This window comes from Arvicola amphibius, chromosome 7, assembly GCF_903992535.2.
Source record: "Arvicola amphibius chromosome 7, mArvAmp1.2, whole genome shotgun sequence".
Classification (NCBI taxonomy): Eukaryota; Metazoa; Chordata; class Mammalia; order Rodentia; family Cricetidae; genus Arvicola; species Arvicola amphibius.
Window position 1 is genome coordinate 56,388,591 of NC_052053.1, and position 22,468 is coordinate 56,411,058.

The 22,468-nt window shown below is 39.9% G+C and overlaps 1 protein-coding gene across 13 annotated transcripts in view; it reads left to right on the forward strand.

Annotated features, from left to right (window-relative positions):
* Nucleotides 1-22,468, forward strand: part of Dennd1a (DENN domain containing 1A) — a 533,475-nt gene that overhangs the window by 280,243 nt on the left and 230,764 nt on the right. For 11 of the 13 annotated variants that reach the window (XM_038335860.2, XM_038335849.2, XM_038335850.2 and 8 more), the window contains one exon: nt 11,919-12,029. In XM_038335860.2, the coding sequence (XP_038191788.1) occupies nt 11,919-12,029 (111 nt within the window). The remainder of the gene's footprint in view (nt 1-11,918; nt 12,030-22,468) is intronic. The other 2 variants (XM_038335858.2, XM_038335857.2) reach the window with 1 other exon arrangement.

A 22,468-nucleotide genomic window follows, 5' to 3' on the forward strand; every position in this document is an offset into this window, starting at 1 on the left:
TGTAAACTAGTCTGGCTTCTAATTCAGTGATACACCTGCCTCTTCCTCCCAAGTGCTGGGATGAAAGGTATATGCCACCACCTCAATGTACTGTTTTGTCCTTTTGTGTCTGGCTTCTTCCACTTAACATAAAGCCTTTAAAGTTTATCTGTATTGTAGCAGGTGGCAAAATTCCTTCCCATTTAAAATGATGTCACCAAACATACTCCAAAGAGGAAAATTCGTAACCTTGAATGCTTTTGTAAGAACAATGAAGTTGAGTTTGAATTCAAGAAATTAAAGTGCTGAGCATATAGATCAGTGCACAACACTTGGTCAATGTGTGCAAGGACCTAGGTTTTCTCTAAAGCACTGTAGAACATCAAAAAATAGAAAAGAGTAAAAACAAATAAATCAAAATTAGAAAAAAAATTAATTTATTGTTAAGATAATATTGCAAATCAATACTTCTTAAGAACTTGGAACGATAAATTGGAGGGAGCAGCTGGAGGGAGGAAAGGGAAGAAAAAAGTGATATAATTATATTATAGTCAAAATGTATGCTTAAAAAACTTTAAAAGATGTATAGATATCTCTAATAAATTTGGAAACTGAAATAAAAAATTGTTTTAGCAAAGTGTACTGCTTAAGATAAATATAATATGGCTAGAGAATAACTTGGGAAGATAAACACATTGCCATTTCCACTCTATACATACATCAGTGATCCATTTGCTTTATTAGCATGTTCAAGGATCTAGTTTACAGAAAAGGTGTGTGTCTGTGCAGTGAGTGTTTGTGTGCATGTGCGTGTGTGTGATTATGTGTACATGATAAAGGAAGAGTGCTCAGCTTGGCTCATCTCAGAGGAAGTGGTTCTCAAGCAGACATCTTTCTTTGTAGCCATCGAACAGTGCTGTCCAGAGCTCTTAGGGTTCTTGTGGAGCCCTAGGGAGATAGATGACTGGCTGACCAGAGTGTTGTGTGCCTGCCCCTGTCTTATTTAGATCTAGTTAATTTATCACTGCTTAAGTTGGGAGTTGTGTAATACTTGAGGCAAAAAAAAAGATTCCTTTGATTTATTTAAAAAAAATAAACTAAGTTTAGAAGCTACAATTTAACAACATACAATGGGGATCATACTAAATGCATACCTCCACAGCTGATTCTTCACTTAATGATTATTAAGAACATTTGCCCATCTCATTCAAAATCTATCAGAAAAATCACCAGAGGTGCATATTAAAAATGAGTGTAATTATCACTATCCCTTCACCAACCTTAATGCTGTGCTCCCTCCAATGTTTGATGACTCTCTCCCCAGAACTTTCTCTGTAATTTTATAGGATGACCATGGCTGAGAATCTGTTTGTGCAGTAGACTTTGTTGTTGTTGTTGTTGTTGTTGTTGTTGTTGTTTGAGCCAGGGTTTCTCTTTGTAACAGCCTTGGAAGTCCTGGAACTCACTTTGTAGACCAGGCTCTCATTGAACTCAGAGTTCTACCTGCCTCTGCCTCCCGAAGTGCTAGGATTAAAGGCATGCACCACCACTGCCTGGCTAGACTTTTTAAACAAACAAACAAACAAACAAATAAATAAATAAATAGAATACTTTTCACTATCTTTTTGCTCATGGTTTAAATTATCCTAAAAGTTGTTCACATCTGCCTATTCTGTCCTGTTTAATAATAATGTGTGTCTCCGTGCACTAAGTAAAGCACTATGTAAAGATCTTTATATCTGCTAAACACTGTACCTCTGAGCCACACTACCAATCTTGATATTTTTTGTTTAAAATACCACATAATGATTACAAAAGGCTTGTAATCCAAGTACTCCACATTTACTCCACAGAAGCAGTTACTTCTAAGTTTATAACAGTTGTATTTTCCATCATTTTAAAGATCTGTTTTTATTTATATATACATTTGTGTTACTGTGTGAGTATATCCCATATCATTGACGGTGCTGTAGGGGGCCATAAGAGGGCATCAAATCCTCTGCAAGTGAAATCACAGGCAGTTCTGTGCCACCATATGGGTGCTGGCAACCAAATCTTAGGCCCTCTGGAATAGCAGCCAGTGTTCTTAACCACTGAGCCATCTCTCCAGCCCCCTTCATACTTTTAACATGTCCCTGCTGCTACATCTCAGGATGTGTTTGTTTGTTTGTTTCATGTATTACTCATTGATTTTCTTATGTGAGATAAGAATTTTATGCCCCTTCCCAGAAACCCAGGCCCTCATTCTTCCGTTTCTCTCCCATTTTTCTTCTATGTTTAGCGGTTAGATTGTGGTTCCTTTCTTCTCTTGTACATCTTGTCTTATATGAGATCTTGGGTTTACCATCTTAGTCTTTCTTGGTTTTAGTCCTCATTCTGTGAAAGAATTCTCCAACAGTGTCCTGAGAATGTGTTTTTTGTTGGAGGCCACAGTTTTGAACTTGCGTGATTGGATAGCATGAATGGGTAATTCTAGTTTTCAGATCACTCTCCTGCCAGAAATGTGAAGGCATATTCACTGGCTACTTTTTACCCTTGTAGCTTAGGAGGTTTGGTCAGTTTGATCCTGTTATTATTTTTATGATATGTTGGCTTCTAGTGTCCTGAAATTGAACAGTGGCATACTTAATAGGTCTGTTTTTCCCATTGTCCCTGTCACTGGTCATCTTCTCTGCTTTGGAAACTCACATCCTTACAGACTACAAGTTTTCTCACATTATTGTTTTTTTTTTTAATCTTTATTTCTCTTTTCTGTGGCAGATTGGATTAAACCTCCTGTATTGATCCACTGATGTTCATTTTCTCTCATGTTTCCCACATTTCTCTTTTAGATTGACCTCTATGTACTTTCTTCAACAACCCTTCCATTCTTCCACGTTTCCTCCTTTAGCCATCTCATTGTTCTTCTTTAAAAAAAAAAAAAAGCCTCATCTGTGAGACTTTTATTTCCAGATTTAAAAATTCTATTTTTTTTCCTCCTCTTCCTGATCTCCCACCATTGTCCAGGCTTGTCAGTGGACACCAGCAACACTCCCAGATCAGTTTCCTGAGCAGCTAGTGGCTTTTGACCATCCTCAACTGTAACTGGTATCCCCAGGCCCTTCTGGTTCTAGATGGACAGGTTCAGGAAGCCCGCTGAGGAGCTGGGGGCTTAAGAAAAGAATCTTGGGAATGAATCACTTCCTTTTCTTTTGTGTTCTTTTCTAACCTTTGGAGGCCGATCAACTCCACTTCCTGAGCTTTCCTGAGGCTCTGTGTCTAAGCTGGGTTTGGCGCTTTTTGCCATGTCCACCCACCCATGTCAACCTTAGTGTCCAGCTTTCCCTTTCATCCTCCACCCACTCTCATGTCACCTTGGATCAGGTGATCTTTTGTTGTCTGTCTTATGCATTGCTGGATTCTTTTTAAAAGCATCCTCGGGTGGTACTCACTATATGATTGCTCTCAATCTCCTTCTTACTCCACTCCCCAAGCCATGATAGCCAGAAATGTCTCCAGGAATTACCCAAAGTGCCCTCAGTGATAAATGGTCCCAGGTTGAGAACCAGTTCATTAATAACATCATTTTAGAGTTTAGTACACTGACACCTCTCTTCTGTTTTTCAAAGTTCATAGCTTTGAAAATGCTTTTACTTGACTTTCGGTTGAGGTGTTTGGGAGAAAAGAGAAACTTGGAGTTTTTCTCTGAGAAAATACCTAGGTGCATGTCGTGTTCTTCTATGCTAAATAATAACAGGATAAAAATGGTTACCTGGATATGATTATTTTAAGGGCCAAGAATTCCTTAAGTACTTGATTTTAAAGTCGCTGAACATTTTTATAATGCATAAATCTCAGCACCATAACTGCTGAGGTTAGAAATGTTTGTCTAAACTGTCTTTTCCATATAACCACCTTGAGTTCCTGGCTACATTGTATGTTACCTCCCCTGTCCCACCATTTTTGAAATTTCGATTTCTGGTTTTGTCACTAATGAACTAATTCCCTGTGTATGACCCATTGTCCCCTAAATCCTCCTTTGCACACCAGTAGAGGGTTGTTCTTGTTTGTTTCTGAGCAGAATAATAGTACCAGTCTGCCAGTCACTTTTAAGGCACACCATTCCATTTTAATCCCTGCAGCTACTCTGAGAGGTGGATGTGAGCCTCATTTCACATGCACAGAGCTCATTCTCTCCGGTTGCTAACCTAAGTCTGCAGGTCAGTGGGATGTAGCAACCCAGGTTCTAAGGTTTGACCCCCTGGGGTTGACTTGTGATATTCATGAGAAAAAATATTTTATATCTGAAATACACAACATAGCAAGGAAGCTTTTCCTCTCAGGAGACACTGAACTTTGTGAGACCAATTTGTGTAGGTTTAAAACAGAATCACTGTAGAGCTCTTGTCATGTTGAAATTTGCATTTTAATCTCTTGGTGATTTTTCAAGGATTAATTTAAAATGACTAAATTGATGCATTGCAGATTGAAACAAGCAATAACCACAGTGCTGTCAATGTGATATAGTCTGCTGTCATGGAAAGAACATGGGTTTCAGAGACAGCCAGACACAGGGCCCTACTCGTTTGGGCCCTTGGGTTCCTGTTTTCTTGGAACCTCAGCATTGTTATCTAATCAACAGAAACATGAAGAGCAAAAGAAGTCTTAAATGTTAAGTTCTAAGGACAGTGCTGAGTCCCACCAGAACCTTTTCTCCTTGTTCTGATTTCCTTGAGTATTCTAGTTCTGACCTCTTTGAGGTCTCCGTAACTGTGAACTGAGGAACATGATTCCCGGTGGCTAGTCTTTTCTGAATGTTAGCTGACATTCTTAGTTGTACACTTTAATGTCATCCCTTTCATGAGATATGTCTCTTTCATGGAGCCACAAAAAGCTCTTGGTGATCCCTGTTATCATTGGTGTGGCAAATGGAATGCGGGCTCAGTGCTTGTCATGCAAGGGCTGATCTAAATTTAGGAAAGTAAGCAACTTAAGGATGCATGGCTTTTGGCACATGGAACTTAACAACATTCTAATTCTAATGACATCAGAGAAGGATTAATGTAAAGAAGAAAGAGCTAATACTTGTTTAACGCCTACTGTGGCTCAGACCAGGCACCATTTATTATATCCTAAGCTTTTACACCAGCTCCTCTGAAAAAGGAGACCCAGAGTTGTAAATTCACTTATCCAGCCAAAACTGGAATTCACACCTGGACAAGTCTAATCCCAGTGTGGAGATGCTTCTCGGTCTCGGCTCCAGTGCTACCTCTACTCCCTAATGAGATCATTAGTGTAAGCAATATGATTAATTGCATGGATAACTAGTTAATACCACCTCTCCTTTAAGGATGGAGGATTAGTACCTGGAGCTTATAGATGCTTGACATAAAACTATATGCTATTAATGAATGACTGGCTGGTGGACGGATGAACTGACTAAGCACCCAGCCCTGAGAGAGGGAAAAGAATATCTGTGTACAGTTGGCTTTTGCACCAATTTGTCCACAAGTTTTTAAGGAAAAGCAAACATGGAAAATTAATTCTTTTCACTTTCAGCTCCTTGTTAAAGTTAATTCTCATTATTTCTCCAGTTTCTTTGTAAAAATATTTTCTTTTTTTTACAAAAAAATTATTACTATGTAATTGCTCATCAGGGTTTTTTGTGTCTATCTTGATAACATATGTAGGAGTAAATTTATGCAGTCAGTAATTAAATGAGCACAAATCTTTACAAATTTTAAACAGGTGACCTTCATTCAAGAAAAAGTCACAGTTCACGGGTAGATGTGTAATAATAATTACATTGTAAGCTGGTTGCATAAGAGATATTTTGTTTTGAAGTTTATTTTTGATTAATGGATAATCATATAGGCTTTAATTTGAAATATTAAACAAACCTGTCTTTTTATCTGGTCAGTGTCATACCAAGTGGTTAATGGTGCAAGGAAAGTGTTTAGCTGGATGGTTATATGTGACATTGCCCAGACTCCACTTTGTTAAAAGATGCACATGGTATAGAAAAGATTTATGAAGTCATTGTGACTTTCAAAAGTAAACAAAGTTGAGATGGTTCAAGAGGGCCTATTATCGAGTACTGCGATTGTTCTTATGAGTTGCCAGATAATTGTTTATTCTAATGGTCTTTCCCTTCACACAGAGGGATAAAGCTGACCTCAGGGACTCTGCTTTCTTTCTTGAAATACGCTTTCTCTCATTTGCCTGCTCAGATGAGTTGGTGGATTTTTTTCCTTGACAGATTATATTAGAACCCAAAATTTGTAATTCCCTTTTAAGAATCTGGTGCCACTAAGGTAACTTAAATTCTTTTTTTTTTTTTAAATCACTTAGGGATTTAAAGGTTTTTGGTGTTTTTTTTTAATATTGAAAAGTTAGGGATTGATGATGCAGCAGCTCACTTACTCAGAGCTCTTAGTCAAGGGGATGCCCGAAGCTTAAGATCTGCGACCAGTTTGGGCAATGAAGCAAGACCCTGTCTCTCTTAAAAAAAAATCATATTGTAAAACATTTGAGTAAGAGTTATTTTAGGACCTGAGACCCATTTGGCAGAACCAAGCCTCTGGCCTAGGAAGCTGCCTCTAGAAGAGGTGCAGTGAGTCTTTATTCCTGTACCCTACTGGAGAGTCTCAAAGAGTAATCAAATGACAGGGTGAAGAAGACTAGCATCTGCTTTGAAGGCTCCAAGGAGTACCCAGCTTAGAGGTGATTCATTGGTTTGAGGATTACCTCATTTCCCTGTGGTATTGAACCTAAGACGCTTTCTTTCTAAGCCACCTGATATCGTCTCCTGAGCCCAACCCATTCCATCCCTACCTCTGACCTCCACCTGCTTCATAACCTCAGGCATGAATCACAGTGAGTATGAAGTCCCCAGTGACCTAGGCTGGTGCTGGAGCCAACAGGGAGCAAGTAAGGAATGGCTATTGGGAGATGCTTCCCAGGAGCATGCTCCCCTTTGTCTGAGCTGAGACTTTCACCAGCATCTTTTTGTACAGATAACAAATGAAAGACAAGAATATAGTGATATTTTATTTATGTTTTAATAAATAAAGCTTGCCTGAATATTAGAAGGGCAAAGCTAAGCCACTAGAGGTCAGGCAGTGGTAACACACACCTCTAATCCCAGGATCTGGAAGACAGAGGCTGATGGATCTCTGTAAGTTCAAGGCTACCCTGGGCTACCCAAGATCAGTGCAAAAAAAAAAAAAAATCCAGATGGTGGTAGGTCATACCTTTAATCCCAGTACTAGGGAGTCACACCTTTAATCCCACACTAGAAGGAATATAAAATGGGAGGAGAGATAGGCTTAGTCTGCTTAGTCTATGGGTCGCCCAGCCTTGATAGAGGTGAGACTTCTCTAGTGGCTTGGCTTCTTTGCTCTTCTGGTTTTCAGATTAAACCCCAATATCTGTCTCTGGGTTTTTATTGTTGATGCTACATGAGAGTTCAAGGACTTGCTGTAGCACATTCATCCTCTGAAATTCATTTTCCATTCCGCACTGTCTGGAATCCTCCTTAGGTTTGAGTTCTGGCCAGACTGGGAAATGGGCACCTTCATATACCTGCTATCCAGCTATACAAGGGATAGGTGAGGTAGAAGATATGTAATAAAGTTCAATCAGGGAAAGGAATGTCCTTAAGCGTAGAAACACACTGGCACTTCATCAACTAATACCAGAGCCCAGAAACAGTGCTCCAAGCAAGATTCTCCTTTCCTGGCATGTGAATTCCCTAGCAGTAACTGGCAGAGGATAAAGGACTGGATACTCAGGCTTAGCTGTGATGGGGTTGCAGTGGTCAGGGACCCAAGCTGAGGAACAGGCAGCAGAACTGCCTTGTTGGACAGGAATGGTGGTTGTTTAGGAGGATTGACACTCTGTTAAACAAGTAGACACTGAAATGTTTGGACAAAAGCTGTGGTGCGCAGAACCTTGCAATTCCAAAGGCCAGAGACCCAGAGAGCCTTTCTTCTCCCCTCTCCAGGTCCAATTCGTTGTCAAGTACTGTGGTTAGTGTTTTTCACATGTACACCTAAAGCTTTCCTCTGAATTGTTTATACATTTGGATTCTCCCCTGTCCCCGCAAATGTGTCAGTAACCAGTTAAGTAGTTTGCCTTTTTTTTCCCATCCTTTATGAGCTTTGAGATCTTTTAAAAAATTATGTAAAAATATTTGTAGCTGTTTTTCCTGCATGTATATCTGCGTGAGAGAGAGAGAGAGAGCGAGAGAGAGAGAGAGAGAGAGAGAGAGAGACAGAGACAGAGAGAGAGAGAGAGAGAGAGAGAGAGTGTGTGTGTGTATGTGTGTGTGTGTGTCCCCAGAGGCTAGAAAAGGGTATCAGTTCATCTGGAACTGGAGTTAAAGACAGTTGTAAGCTATCATGTGAATGCTGGGAATTGAACCCGGGTCCTCTGAAAGAACATTCAGGGTTCTAAACTGCTGAGCCATCTCTCCAGTCTCAAGGAGATCTTTTTGAAACACAAATATGAACTTGTTTTCTTTTCTGTGTGCCCTTCACCAGTATTAAGTAGCTGGTCACCTCATCTGTCTCAGCCTGATTTTCTATCAGGTGTCTTTTTCTTCCTGATACACCACACTGTCTGCTAGAACACCAGAGCCAAAGGACAGGTAGTCTTCAGCCACTTGTTTCCTCCACATGTAGATTTATTCTTTCAACAAACCACTAGATGTTGGGATCACTCAAAGGTACTCAACCTAGAAGGAAAACATACTTAAACCTGAGTTACTATTAGATGGGGACAAATTGTCATGGAAACACAAAGGAATGTTTGGCAGTAGAGTCCAGGAGGAGGTGACACAGGGCTGGGTCTTGTCAAATGAATGGACATGTTTAGAGCAGAGAAGAGTATTCTGGGAGGAAATAAAGGCCTTGGGGTGGGAAATGGCAGGGTAAGTCTGAGAAGTTAAGATTTACCATGGAATTCAAGCTTTTGGGCACTTAACAGCAAAAGGGAGATTCCTGTCTCCAAGGGGCTTTCTCTGAGCCCAAACTTGGCAGGAACTAAGAGTGAGCCAGGCCCCCTCTGCCCTGCAGGTGCTCTTCCATCCAAGAAGTTTCTGGGTTGGGGCTGTTGGCACTCCCTCCCACTCTGGCGGGTGGCATCCCAGAAGGAAAGAGGCAGGGGAGGAAGCAGATAAGAAAGACAGCTTCTGTTTAGACACAAATATCTTGGTGATCAGCACAGATGGGATGAGAAATACCAAAAAAAGTACATGACAGTTTAGAAAGAATTTGGCTAAATGTTACATATTTTTAACATACCTGTGTAGGGTTTTTGAATCAAGCACCTGAGTCACTCAGATTTTGACTGGGAATAGGGGCCTGCTGAAGTCAAATGGTGTCTTATTTCAGGAACAGACCCTTCCCCATCCACAAATGGATCCGTGTGTGTGTCTGTGTGTGTGTGTGTGTGTGTGTGTGTGTGTGTGTGTGTGTGTCTGTGTGTGTGTTTTCCTCCCACCAAAATAAGGCACAGGATTTGTCTCTGACGCTGTGTCTCCCTATTTGGACGGCAAGCTGTGTAACATATTTCTCCTCAGCGTGAAGCTTCTTGGCAGACTCTTGAGGCCACGTTTTGGTGGCTTCAGAGTTATCTTTGGATCTGTCAAAAGTGCTAATGGGCTTTCTGGCCTTCTTTAAGCTCCTCATTTCTATTTTCTTGTTACTTCCATCCTCTTCTAAAAGAAAAATTCCTATAATTTATCAGCAGTTAAGCTCTTTCTGAAATGCTCAGCTGAGGGCCTCATATTTGTTTGTGAGGACTGCTCTGCCGTGTCACTGTCTCTGGAACAAACCCCACCCTGACATCATTAGCTCAGCGTTCCTCAGTCCACTGGGCAGAGAAATGCTTCTTGCCCAGTTCCATCCGCCTTTAGTGCTCATTTTTATTTTTCCATGGAGTTTGTTAGGAGGCAAGCTGATATTGCAGTTAACAGATAAGCTTCAGATTCAAAAGAACTGCTCTCGTCTCTTCCTTTCTTACTGGGTGAGCTTTAGAAGCAGCTAAGACTTTCCAAGCTGTAGTTTCTCCGTGTAAACATGGCACTGTCTACCTAAAGGTTATTAGGAGGAATAGAAAGAACACAGATAAGGCACAGTTGGCCTGGCATATAAGAATTCTGTTATAAGGAGGGTGCCTCTGCTTGTTAGTTCCCTACCACCTGGCTAGCTTAGACCCGAAATAATCACAGAAACTGTATTAATTAAATCAATGCTTGGCCCATTAGCTCTAGCTTCTTATTGGCTAACTCTTATATGTTAATTTAACCCATTTCTATTAATCTGTGCATCACCACAAGGTCATGGTTTTAGCAGGTCTGTCTCCGGCGGCTCCATGGCTTCTCTCTTGCTCTGCTTTCTTTCTCCCATGCCATAGGCCAAGCCAGTTCTTTATTCATTAATCAGTAAAAGCAACACATAGACAGAAGTTCCTCCCACATCAGGATTCCTCTATAAATAGGGGTTCCCTTTCTTTGCATATATATTTTCTCTTGTTTTCCCTACACTCAATATTTTTTGAATATGATATTTTAACTTATACCTTAAAAGTGTTATACTTTTAAACCCTAGACTGAATCTTCTGTTGCCCACTTATCATGTGACCTTTGCTACATTACATCACTTCTGTACCTCTGTTTTACATCTTTAAATAGAGAAAGGTTCAAGGAATGGATTTAAGGTTAAGAAAAATGACCTGTGTAAAGCCTCATCATGGTAGAGTGAGTGAGCAATATCTAGAAGACACAATGTAGGGGAGGACTCAGTGTATAATGCTATCAATCTGCTTGCTCTTTATTTGTGAACTTTGATGATTAGCCCAATACTCTGGTCAAACAGTAATAAATCATGAGATAAGTGCTCATTCTTATTTATCTTCAGCCATAATATTGTTGAGAAGTACTTTATGCTATTTTGCATATAAAATTACTGGTCTACTTAAATTATGTCTTGTAGATCTTTAATTGTGATAAACTGCCACTCATGGCACCATTTCCTTCCCTCTTCATTTTTCTGAGAGTTCTATTGAACAGCATTAAAAACCTGTAACATTAAAAATTAGCATAATGTCAGGTAGATGTACAAAGGGTTATAGAATGAAATGCTCTCCATTTCCCTGCTGAAATCTGAAGAGTCCTAATCCATAATGTTAATTAAAAGAATGAAACCCAGGTTACATGGGAAAAACAAAATCAGGTTAAAATAAAGCAATTGTCACACCTTGCTGCTGTTTATCGATAGTTCCCCCCCCCCTTTTCCGTCCTTTTGAGTGAAATACAGTATCTACATTTCCCCCCTTTCAAGTAAGTTTTTGAAATTGCTTTAATTCTACCAGAACCATTTTGGGGAGTATATGCTATGGATACCAGCAGAAAAGATGAGGCAGGTAATACCCTGCTTTTGTGCTATAATCTTTTGTGTTGACACAGGACCTGTGCCAGAAGCCTGCCCCCCGCCCCTTTTTTTTTTGCTTGGCTGTATGACACAGTATCTCGGAAAAGTTCTAGGGCCTAGGGTCCAAAGATCAGAGGAGAATCCTATCTTCGTTGCTTATTAGACCATTTGATCTTGGAGAATTTCCCTCAGACTGAGTCTCTTCATTTTTGAGATTGCAGAATTCCTGTGCTTCTTCGGGAGCAACATGAAAAACAAACACAGTTCTATGTATGACCTCGAATTGTAACCCATAATTACCACACAGGGATGCAGTTGCTCAGGGTACTCATCTCCAAGGCCTCTTTGAACTTTGCATTTCATGATTTCATACATGATTAGAGCTTGGGCTTCCAGGTAGAAGTGGGACAAGGAAAGAGTACACATGCCTTCTGATTATTTGCTCTTTCTCCTGCTTTTATGAGATACTTTTGTAATGAGAACAAACAAAATAAGCCACAAGCCTTGCTTTCTTCTTTCTCCTAGAGAAATCTGACAGAATATTTTGTGGCTGTGGATGTGAACAACATGTTGCATCTGTATGCCAGCATGCTGTATGAGCGCAGGATCCTCATCTTCTGCAGCAAGCTCAGCACCGTGAGTAGATCGTCCCGAGACAGCTTTGCAGTCACCTAATTTTAATTGAAAGATTATATCAGCAAGATTAAAGACAATTTTAGGGAAATGAATCAGCCACATTCCCCTCATATGGTAATACCACTGTTATTAATTATTCATGTCCCTTTACTGTGTCAAAACCCATTTCATTTATTCTTGCAGTCTCATGATCAATTATAGTTTTCCTCTTGATTGTACATTATGAACATAGTGCCTTATCTCCACATAAGCTTATTTTTGTTGTTTCTTTAAAATATTGGCACTGTATTCCATTGTAGTGATGTAGTCATGGTTTACTAAAGTTTTCTTCTCTTGTTGGTCATTAAGTTGTTCATAAATAAATTCTCTAGTAGATGGGGTCTGCCAGATTGTTTCCCCAGAAGGCTTGGGCCTGTGTACAGGGAATGTTGTCATTTGTATACACTTTTACTACTTTTGCTAGAACTGTCTCTGTCTTTGTATGTATTGTCTGTGTGCTTGTGCTACATTTTAATCCTGCAATAAAAATATATAAAAATGATATGGCAAGTTTTAATTTTGATATCTTTGGTTAGAGGTAACTATTGTCCATGAGTTTATTTCCTGTGTGCATTTTGTTAATCTTTTCCCATTTACCTCAAATGTTTTTTGATGATTAGTTCTGTTTTGTGGGATTTTTAACAATTGTGTGATGTGTGTGTTTAAATGTTTAGAAATGAATGTGTACATGCGGGTATACATGCTTGTGTATTTACATGCTTGTAGAGGCCCAAGATTAATGCTAGGTGGTTTCCTCTACCTCATATGTTATTTGTTGAACCTGGCACTCGATGTTTAATAATGGATTCCGTCTCATCTTCCTGCCTACTGAGACACCTGGAAAGCCACTATCCCACCTGGCTATTTTAAGTGAGGTCAGTAGATCTGAGCTCCAATCCTCACAGTTACAGGGCAGGTGCTTTACTCACACTGAGTCATCTCTCAAACCCTGGTTTTGTCTGTTTGAGATAGAGTTGTTGCTTTATAATACATACTGGTCTTGAACTCACTATGTAGCCTAGACTGGCTTCAAATTCATGGGCTGGCAGTGCTCCTACTTCAGCCTGAGATTACAGTGTGGGCCACTATGCCTAGCCTGAGGTTTTTCTCATAAGTTAGAGTGAGTCCTTTCTGTAGTGTATTGCTAATATACATTTAACATAAGTTTTTCTTATTTATATTTGCATTTTTTTTCACCTGATAAAGTATGATTGACTAATCTTATGATGAAAGTTCTCAAGTAAACATTGCAGAAGATTGAAATCACTTCATAGTAAATACCAACATTAGATCATCTAGTCACTGGTAGTAATTTACTGAAGCTGCTTTCTCATGTTTATTCACATAGTCAATATGTAAGCTTGTGTCAACATGTGTATGTGCTCACATACACTTGTGCTTAGAGTCCAGAGAGTATCCTTGGGATCTTTCTCAAGCTCTGTCTACTTTTTTTTTGAGACAGAATCTTTTCAAACCCAGAATCACGGACTGATTCTAAGATGAATATGGAAAAGCTAAAAGAAAGAACCAAAAACATACTTGAAGAAAATGAATGGATTGTGGTAGCTTGCTTTAGTAAAGCTTGCTGTAAAGCTATATCCACCAGTCTGCTGTGGTAGTGGTTGCATTGTGAGAATGTAGGCATGCTAATAGCACAGAATAGAGACTCAGAAAAGGCCCACATATATACAAAAACTCTGTAAGTAACCAAGGAGGCTCTGAGATGTCTGTCACAATTAAACATATTTCAGTATTAGCTATCCATTTGAGGAAGGAAAAGAAGATAGTGTCTGTTTTACTTGTGCAATTCCAAATGAATTATAGTTTAAATATGAGTGAATCCAGCATGCCAAGGAAACCCTCCATCAATGAGATGCACCCCATCCCATATTCAGTCCTCAACTGGATTAGAGTCCACCATTCTCTTCTACAGAGTATCAAGTAATTGATACCATGTTGGAGGCCGTGTGGCCATTGTTGAAGCTGGACTCTGACTTTCTCATTACTGTAGATAAACTAATGGCTGAGACTGACTTCCAACAGTAGGCCACATGGGGTCTTATCACTGTATGTTACTGATCCCTGAGTTAAGTGGCAATTTTTGGTGTCTTAAGTTGTTTTCTTTAACATTTGTATATACGGTGTCCTTATTTTTATATGAATCTATTTCAAAAGTTTTATCCAAAAAGGAAGATGTCAAGCCCAAGAGATAGAGATAGAGTAAGTAGTTCCTGTACAAAGGTTAATTTGATTCTTAAATCAGTGGTGCCTAAGATTTTACAACCTGGAAATGAGAAGATAGTAAAGCAGTTTCAAACTCCTAACCAGAGTTATATCCATCTAATGAAAGCCAGAAGAGAGTCCAGCTGCCTTGCCATACCTTCAACACCTGAGGTCTGCAGTCTGTACTGTGCCCTCCCTTGTGGACAAACTGTTTGTCACACTGCGTGTTCAGATGACTTTGATCCACAAAGTATTTCTGTAGTCGGCATCAAACAGAAAATCCTGATTTCCTGATTTTTGGATGAGTATGGGAGACCCTAAATCAGACCGTACACTACATGTATGACCCAGTGGCTACTGAGAAGGACCCAAGAGTAAGAAGAGCAGATGAGAGAGTAGAGATGAATGGGGAGGGGTCAGAATTTTATTTTAATTTGAGAAAAACCTTGTTGAGAAGGTTCTTCTTAGTGCCATGTTGTGCTGTCCCCATACCACCTCAAAGAAGTGTTCCACAGAGAAGCAAGAGCATAGGCTCCACCCAGTCTTTTGTTACTCCTCCTCTGCTGGCCCTTTCTAAAGTGCATACCAACATGATATAGTGACTCCCAAATCATAAAAACAAAGCATGGCCCAGGGAGAGGGCTCAGCAGGTAAAGCTTTTTGCTGCCAAGTATAATGAACTAAAGTTCAATCTCTGAGACCCACATGATAGTGAAGGAAAGAACCTACTACTGCAAGTTGTCCTCCAGCCTTCATGTGCACATCTGCATGCACACACACATAAATAAATGGAACCTTTTAAAAAGATAAACAATTTTCTTTGAACCTCCACTTCATTCCTTTTATATTCTTCCCTTTACCCCTTTTGTATTCTCCCCTTTAGAACAAAATTCCTATTTTCTGTCTAGACCCTCTGCTCCCATTTTCTCCTTGCCATTTTACTGAAATAGCTTTTGTTTGAGCCACCAGTGACCTCATGTTAATAAAACTGAAATACTTGCAAAACTCTTAGAACATGGTCTGGCATGTAGTATGTGTACATGTTCCTGATACGTAACTAAATGTTTTAATGAGAGATCAGATTTTAATGTTTCAAATCAAAACCAAGAAGTGATTATTTAGAAACAAGAATGTTAATTCTGTGTGGTTTAATTAAAGGTAAGGACAGACATGAAGTGGACTATTGCTAACATTCCAAGCATGCATTATTTTGACTGTTGGGGGTGGTGATTGTGGGGTCTTGTTTGTTGTCAGAGCTCTGTGATTGACTCCCCTCTTTCTAGGAGATGGTGTTCTGCTCCCAGCCAAAAGGCACTCAGTAGTACCAGCATCCTCATCTGCTTTATGGAGTGTCTCTGAGGTCAAAGGAACTGAGCAGGCAGGAGTTGGATTCAACCCTTTGTCTCTCCAGATAGAGAATTTGAAGGTCTTGCCATCATTGCCTCTGACTTCCTCCAGCATAGCTTTTACTTAACTCAGAGATCAGACAGCTGTGAATACTGTGTTCCACCTGAGGTGTTCTGAGGACCCTCTTGGAAGAACCTGATGTATCTGTAATACTCGAACAAACCACATTCTCCATTTTGCCTGTTAAGAAATAGCTTAATGCTTCTCAGAACTATTGAGGACCTGAAAGATTAAGGTTATGGAGCATTCCAGAATACATCTGTAAAACAGACTGTGTGTTGTAGACAAACCTCCACACTACTTATTTTAGATAATACATACGTATTCCAGGTTGTCCCGGTCAATAACATTGTGATATTCTGTATAAGATAAATGTAAGTTTTTGTTCTCTTTGCTCAGTTAATGTTTATTGATTGTTTTCCTTTATAAATGATAAATAGGGAAAGCTTTGCTAAACCTTGTTCTCTGATTTCTTGGAACACAAAGATCCCATTTTTCTTCCACATTTTCACATCCAAGTTTAACTCATTGGTTTTTGGAAATAATTGTGGATAGCTAGTATATCAAAGATAGGATTTTTTTAGAAATAAGACCTTATAATACTATCATCATTCCAAGTATTTAGAATTATTTCCATTTTACAGAGCAGTCTGTCCATTTGGGAAGGTAAAAAAAAACTTGCCTAAAGTCAGACATGAGAGAGAGCTACAAAATAGACCATGATGCTCTATGTAGAAGGAATCTTCTAGGAAGGAAGAAACAGCCAGAGATGATACACACAAGAGGATCTCAGTCCCTTCAAAATTCTTATCTTTGCCACCAGGTTATGTTGATTGGGACTGTTACACATTATAACCCTGTGTAGAAGCTGCCACTAGAACCAGAGAAAAGATGTTAGAGTATCCACCCCACCAAGAAAATTAGAAAATACTGTTTGTAAAAAGACAAAATGATAAGAACTGGTGGATGAGGTAACTGGTTGAGCTGGTCATGCTGATTTGAATGAAGAATAAGGCCCGACTACATAGTAATTAGAGTTTCTTCTATAGTTCCAGGGTACCTGAGTAGGACACAGGTGGAATCTGCAGAATAAATGTCTATAACACCTTCATGTAGACCCATGCTCAGTTCTTCATAAGGCAGACCCTTGGTTTTCTAGCACTTCCTTTCTGAGCTATATACTGTGTAAACAGTCTTGTGCATGCTCACAAATCTACAGGCATATTTCATGTCTGTGTGTCTGTGGTATCTATGACTATCATATTCTCATTAGTTTTTGTAACAACCCAGGAACTACTTGGTTTTATTCTCCTTTTGCAGATGAAAATATTGGCAACCAAAAAGTTGACATGTCTTGTCTAAAATGAACTGAAGAGATGGTATTAAAATCCTTCTTCTTCTGGTTCTAGGCCCTCCCTTCTGGCTACCTCATATTGCTCCTTGGTAACTTGTCATGAGTTTCTCATGACATGTATACACCCAGAAACATTCTTAGCATGATTCCACTGACCATGGAACTGAGTGCCTAGTGTTGCCCCCACATGCACACAGCTGAGCAATTTACTTCAGATTTCATGGCACCCGGAGTGCACACCTCCCTCTCTCAGCCACAACCCCTGCCTCTACCACTGTCAGTGCATTGTTAGACTCCATCTCTGTCCAGTCTTCCCAACTACCTTGAGCAAAGCCCTGTAGGACCCTGAGCCAGCACAGTGGCTTCAGGGGTCATGGGCTACACTCCTTTCCACCTTTCTATCTCTCAACCCTGACTGTCTCCTTTTTAAATTAGGGATGCTAGAAGAAGTTTTAAAACCCCAACTCTACAGTTAACTGATGACAAAGCATGAATTTATTTAGCATATCTAGATGGTGGGCTAAACAAATGCTTAAGAAGGAAGCACAGTTGGGGGCAAAGCCCATGTTTTCACATGTAATTATTTGTATCACTCCCAGAACTATGAGAACAATTAATACTTTTCTGGTGGTGCCTCATTTAGAGAAAGAAAAAGCTAACATAACATTATTTCTCAGTTTCTTCCCAGCTAGACAAGCACACATTTTTCCCAGAGAATACAGGACTAGGGTAGAGCTTGTGTACTGGTACCCTGGACAAGTGGTAGGTGATACCTGTGGCTTCTCACCAGCAACCCAGCCTCACCTTTGTAGATATTTCAATGTTCAGGAAAAGTCCTGGATCCTTTCCCAACCTCACTGTCCCATCATGCTCTCTCATGCAGGAAGACAGCACTTCATTGTCTGAGCACACCATCTGCTCTGGTGACCTGAGAAAGGACAGTTTGTAACTGAGGCAGGTTTTCAGATTTGCGTTAATTTCACTTCTTTTTGGAGGAACTCCACCTTGCTATGTCCATGTCAACCCAGGCAGTGGCCAGATGTCTTACCAGCATATGCAGAGCTTTCCTAATTCTTCTGCATTAGAACAAACTAATCCTGTTTGCTTTTCTGTAGCCCTTGAGGCAAAGAAGTGGAAGTTTAAGGAGGTTTGAAACACTGGACCAAAGCCAGGGCCTCTGTGTCTGCACACTCCAGTCTGTATGTTCCAGCCGTAGGAACAAACAGCATTATTTTGTTTCAAACTGTGCTCAAGGGAAGCCAAGACCTTGTAACTGGAAACTTCCCAAATAGTAAAGTCTAAGACTAAATTTAGTGTTCTATTTAAAAAATAAAGTAAATCAAGCATTTTGTCTGTTCATATGTTGTAAGAGAAGGGGTGGGGTTGAGACTAACCTAGTCACACTGACAACCTAAGAAGAGTGAGAAGCAAACTAGCCCCTTGGTAAAGAGGAAACTCCTTAACAAAATGTAGTGGAGTGGCAGGAATACGGGCTCGGCAGCCAGACTTACAAGTGGCATGGCCTCGCTAATCTCCATTACATAGAATTTTATTGTGGCTCAGAGAGTATGAAAAACTGTCAAATGAAAGAAACCACCACTGATAGGAAGTAGGAGAAAAGATTGCTGTTTTCTTTTGTGGGTTTTCAACATAAATATAATTAACTGATTTTTAAACTGTACTCAGTTAATTATGTGTAAGTTGGTTTTCTCCTGTTCATATTGAACTGTAACTGGAGCAAAAAGAACCTTGTGTTGTTGAGGAGACTGTAATACAATACAGTGCACTAACAGTAGAATCTGTGGTCTTTTGATACAACTTCAGCCAGTCCATCTCCACACTGATTTTCATCCTTCTCTGCTGCTTCCTCTGTAGTTTGAACAAACACTGAACACCTGCTTTAGACCAGAGAGAGGGTCCAGATTGTTATCAATCCCCAAATACTGTTAGAAACACCCAGAAAACATGCTAAAAATGCAGCAGGTTCACAGCATCTCCAAACTGGTTCAAAAACTCTAGGACAGAACCCAAGGTTTTTCTTTTTTTTTCAGATTTCCCCATTGATTGATATGCAGACAGATTTGGAGTCATGGAACACACTATTCTTCTGCAGAAACAATAGTAATTTGTAGGTGTTGTTGGTTGTGCACCACTGGCTCATCTCCACTTATAACTACATAGAAGAGACTATGTTTGTCTAGAAGACAGTCATGAGTATAGACTAGCACGTAGAAGGTCTTAGAGAAATCTTCTCTTTGAAAGAGCTTTGGTTGTGACCTTATCCAATCTAGAGAAGGGTGTAACTAAGCATAATCTATCCAGCTTCTCATAACATTGTGGGGGCCAGGACAGTACACCAAGTAACTTAGGGTTCATAGGTGATAGTAGATCTTGAGGCATGATTTTTCTTTTTATCCATTTCATTAAAAACATAGTCCTAAAATTTTTATTATTTGAGCAATAGGAGCAATTTGCAAAATAAATTTGTATATTCTTGTGGGAAGTATGAGTGTGTACAGATGTCCTTACCTGTACAGACTAGTGTGGAGACCAGAGGCTGACATTGGGTTGCCTTTCCTCAGTCACTTCTAAATTATTAATATTATTTATTTATTTAGAGCCAGCTTATCCCTGAACATAAAGCTTGTTGTTTGTACTAGGTTGGCTGGCCAGTGAGCTCCCAGGAACCTCCTGTCTCCAGCTCCCAACTCTAGGGTACAAACATGTACTGCTGCACACTAGCTTTTTTATGTGTTCTAGGGATCTAAATTCAAAAACTCATGCTTATATGGTAAGCTGTTTACTCACTAAGCTGTCTCCTATCCCTGGGTATTCTTTAGGTTTTAGCAGTAAGAGATAATTTCTTATGACTCATAAATCATACCTCCACCCAAAAAACACAAATGGGCAATATTAAAATAATTTCCCTCTTAATATGTTAGAAAATCTCTAAATGGGGCCCACTTTGGCAGGTGTCTCAAAGGCATTCATTAAGGAAGCAACAATGAAGCACTATGTACTGTTAGTAGGACACGGATTTATAATTCCTTTTGATGGTTTTGAATGTGGCAAGTATGTTCACTTTGGTGTGCTGTGAGATTAGGCCATGCACTTATGAATTTCTATAAACCTAAGAGAAATTTATAGGTTTGCTTTTTTTGCTAGCTTGATGACTATATTGAATCTCCTAGCTAGATGCCTCAGACAGTCCTGTTGGTAGAATATGCCTCAGAAAAAGGACAGCAGGGTTGGAGGTGAGAGGATCAGACTTTGAGTCAGGGTAGTTTTGTTATGATTCTGCCTCTTCCTTTGCCATGCACTTAATCCCTGTGAGCCATGTCTAGCCTCGTGGCCATGGATGAATTGACCTCTGACATCCCTTGCTATTTTCTCTAAAAGTGGGACTGGTAAAGGGTTCATGATCATAGATGAGATAAAACCATAGCCCAGTACTGGCTATGCTTTACTCAGTCTTGTGAATACCGCTTGACACTGAATCTCACTTTTGTAGACAGTGACCCCCAGTCTGACTTTCAGAAGCTAAGGAGGTGGTAGAAATCCTGGAGAGTTTTGCAGACAGTGTGTATGACTGACATTGGCGAATGGCAAATTCCCCAAGCCACAAAGAATAATCATAGCATATGTAGGTTTTGCGTCTCCGCTCACTAGTCACTTAGTCACTGGCTGAAGGGTCATTCAGCAGAGCTTGAGTGGCATAAGGAGCTGCTGGATTCACCTGGCCTCCCACAGGAAGGAACAGAAGCAGCCTCTCTATCTTCATACACCCAGCTCTGGAAGCCCTGATGTGCCAGTCTCTGCTGCCCGCTGCTTGCCCCAGGCAGAATCAGAGATTCCTTCTGTATATGCTGACATATTGGAACCTCTATTACAGCACTTCTTTCATAATGCTTCTGTGTTGAAGTTGGTTGTTTGCATTTTGATCTTCTATCTATTTTAACTTGCTTGAGGGCATGGCATATACACATAGTGAATGCTCAGTAATTGTCCGATTAATACAGATCAGAGTACAGAGACAGCTTCATGAGAGCAAGAGCACAGACTTGGGAGCCTGCTTTTCCAGGGTTCATATACTAGCTCAGCCCTCTACTCTGTGACCATAGGCAAGTTTCCTTACCTGCAAAATGGAGACATTAATACAACTACCTTATAGGGCTCTTGTAGGAGGTAAAAGAGTTAAACAAACATGAAACACAGACCTATGTAAAGTTGGTCGTGTTAATATTTTTTGACTTTAGTCTTTCTGAGTTTGCTCTCACTTCCTAAGGTTGAATTTGGAATTTGCTCTGTTAGGGAGTCTTTTCATCTGTTCACGCAAGGTTAAGCATTTGTAAGAACAGAGACTGCTCATTCATTTCTCCACGGCCAGATCTAAATAATCACACATAAACTATATTAATTACAACACTGTTTGACATATTAGCTCAGGCTTCTTATTAACTGACTCTTACACCTTAAATTAACTCATTTCTATTAATCTGTGTATCATCACATAGTTATGGCTTACCTGAAATGTTCCTCAGTGTCTTTCTACCTCAGCAGCTACATGGCGTCTCCTTAACTCTGCCCATTCTATCTTCTCTAGCGTGGCTATAATCTGCCCTGCTATAGGTTGAAGCAGCTTCTTTATTAACCAGTGGTAATAAAACATATTCATAGCATACAGAGGAGAATCCCACATCAGGCATTCACCACCCCAGTTTCTCCTTCCCCATTGATGGTACTCATGACTCTCAATTTAGTTGTGTTTCTTTTGTTTTTTTGAGACAAGGTTTCTCTGTTTAGCCCTGGCTGTCCTGGAACTTGCTCTGTAAACAAGGCTGGCCTCAAACTCTGTCTCTGCCTCTCAAATGCTGGGATTAAAGGTGTGTACTACCATGCCTGGCTTGCTAGGTTTCTTTGAAAAGAAAAAAAAAGGTATAAATCCATTCATTAAACATAGACTATAGGGCTGGAGAGATGGCTCAATGGTTAAGAGCACTGACTGCTCTTCCCGAGGACCCAGGTTCAATTCCCAGCACCCACATGGCAGCTCACAAGTGTCTGAAAATCCAGTTCCAGGGGATCTGACATTTTCACACCAATGCACATAAAATAAAAAGTTAAATAAACATAGACTATAATCTTAGGAGATTTGAAAGTGAATATAAATCCACTTACACTCAGTGAGATGACCAAATGATTTTTTTCCTGAGTACCAACTTTGATCCACTAATGACAGATGCACCTTAGGAGGGATCCTGAAGACATCTCCTTGTTCAACAATGACTGTCACAGACACAGAATAGAGGCACAGCTGCACACTTGCTGTCCATCTTTACATGGTTTGTTATTAATCATGCAACCTTGCCATTTTCTTTTTCACCTTAAAGATGAAAAGAAGTGCTTTCCTCTCTTG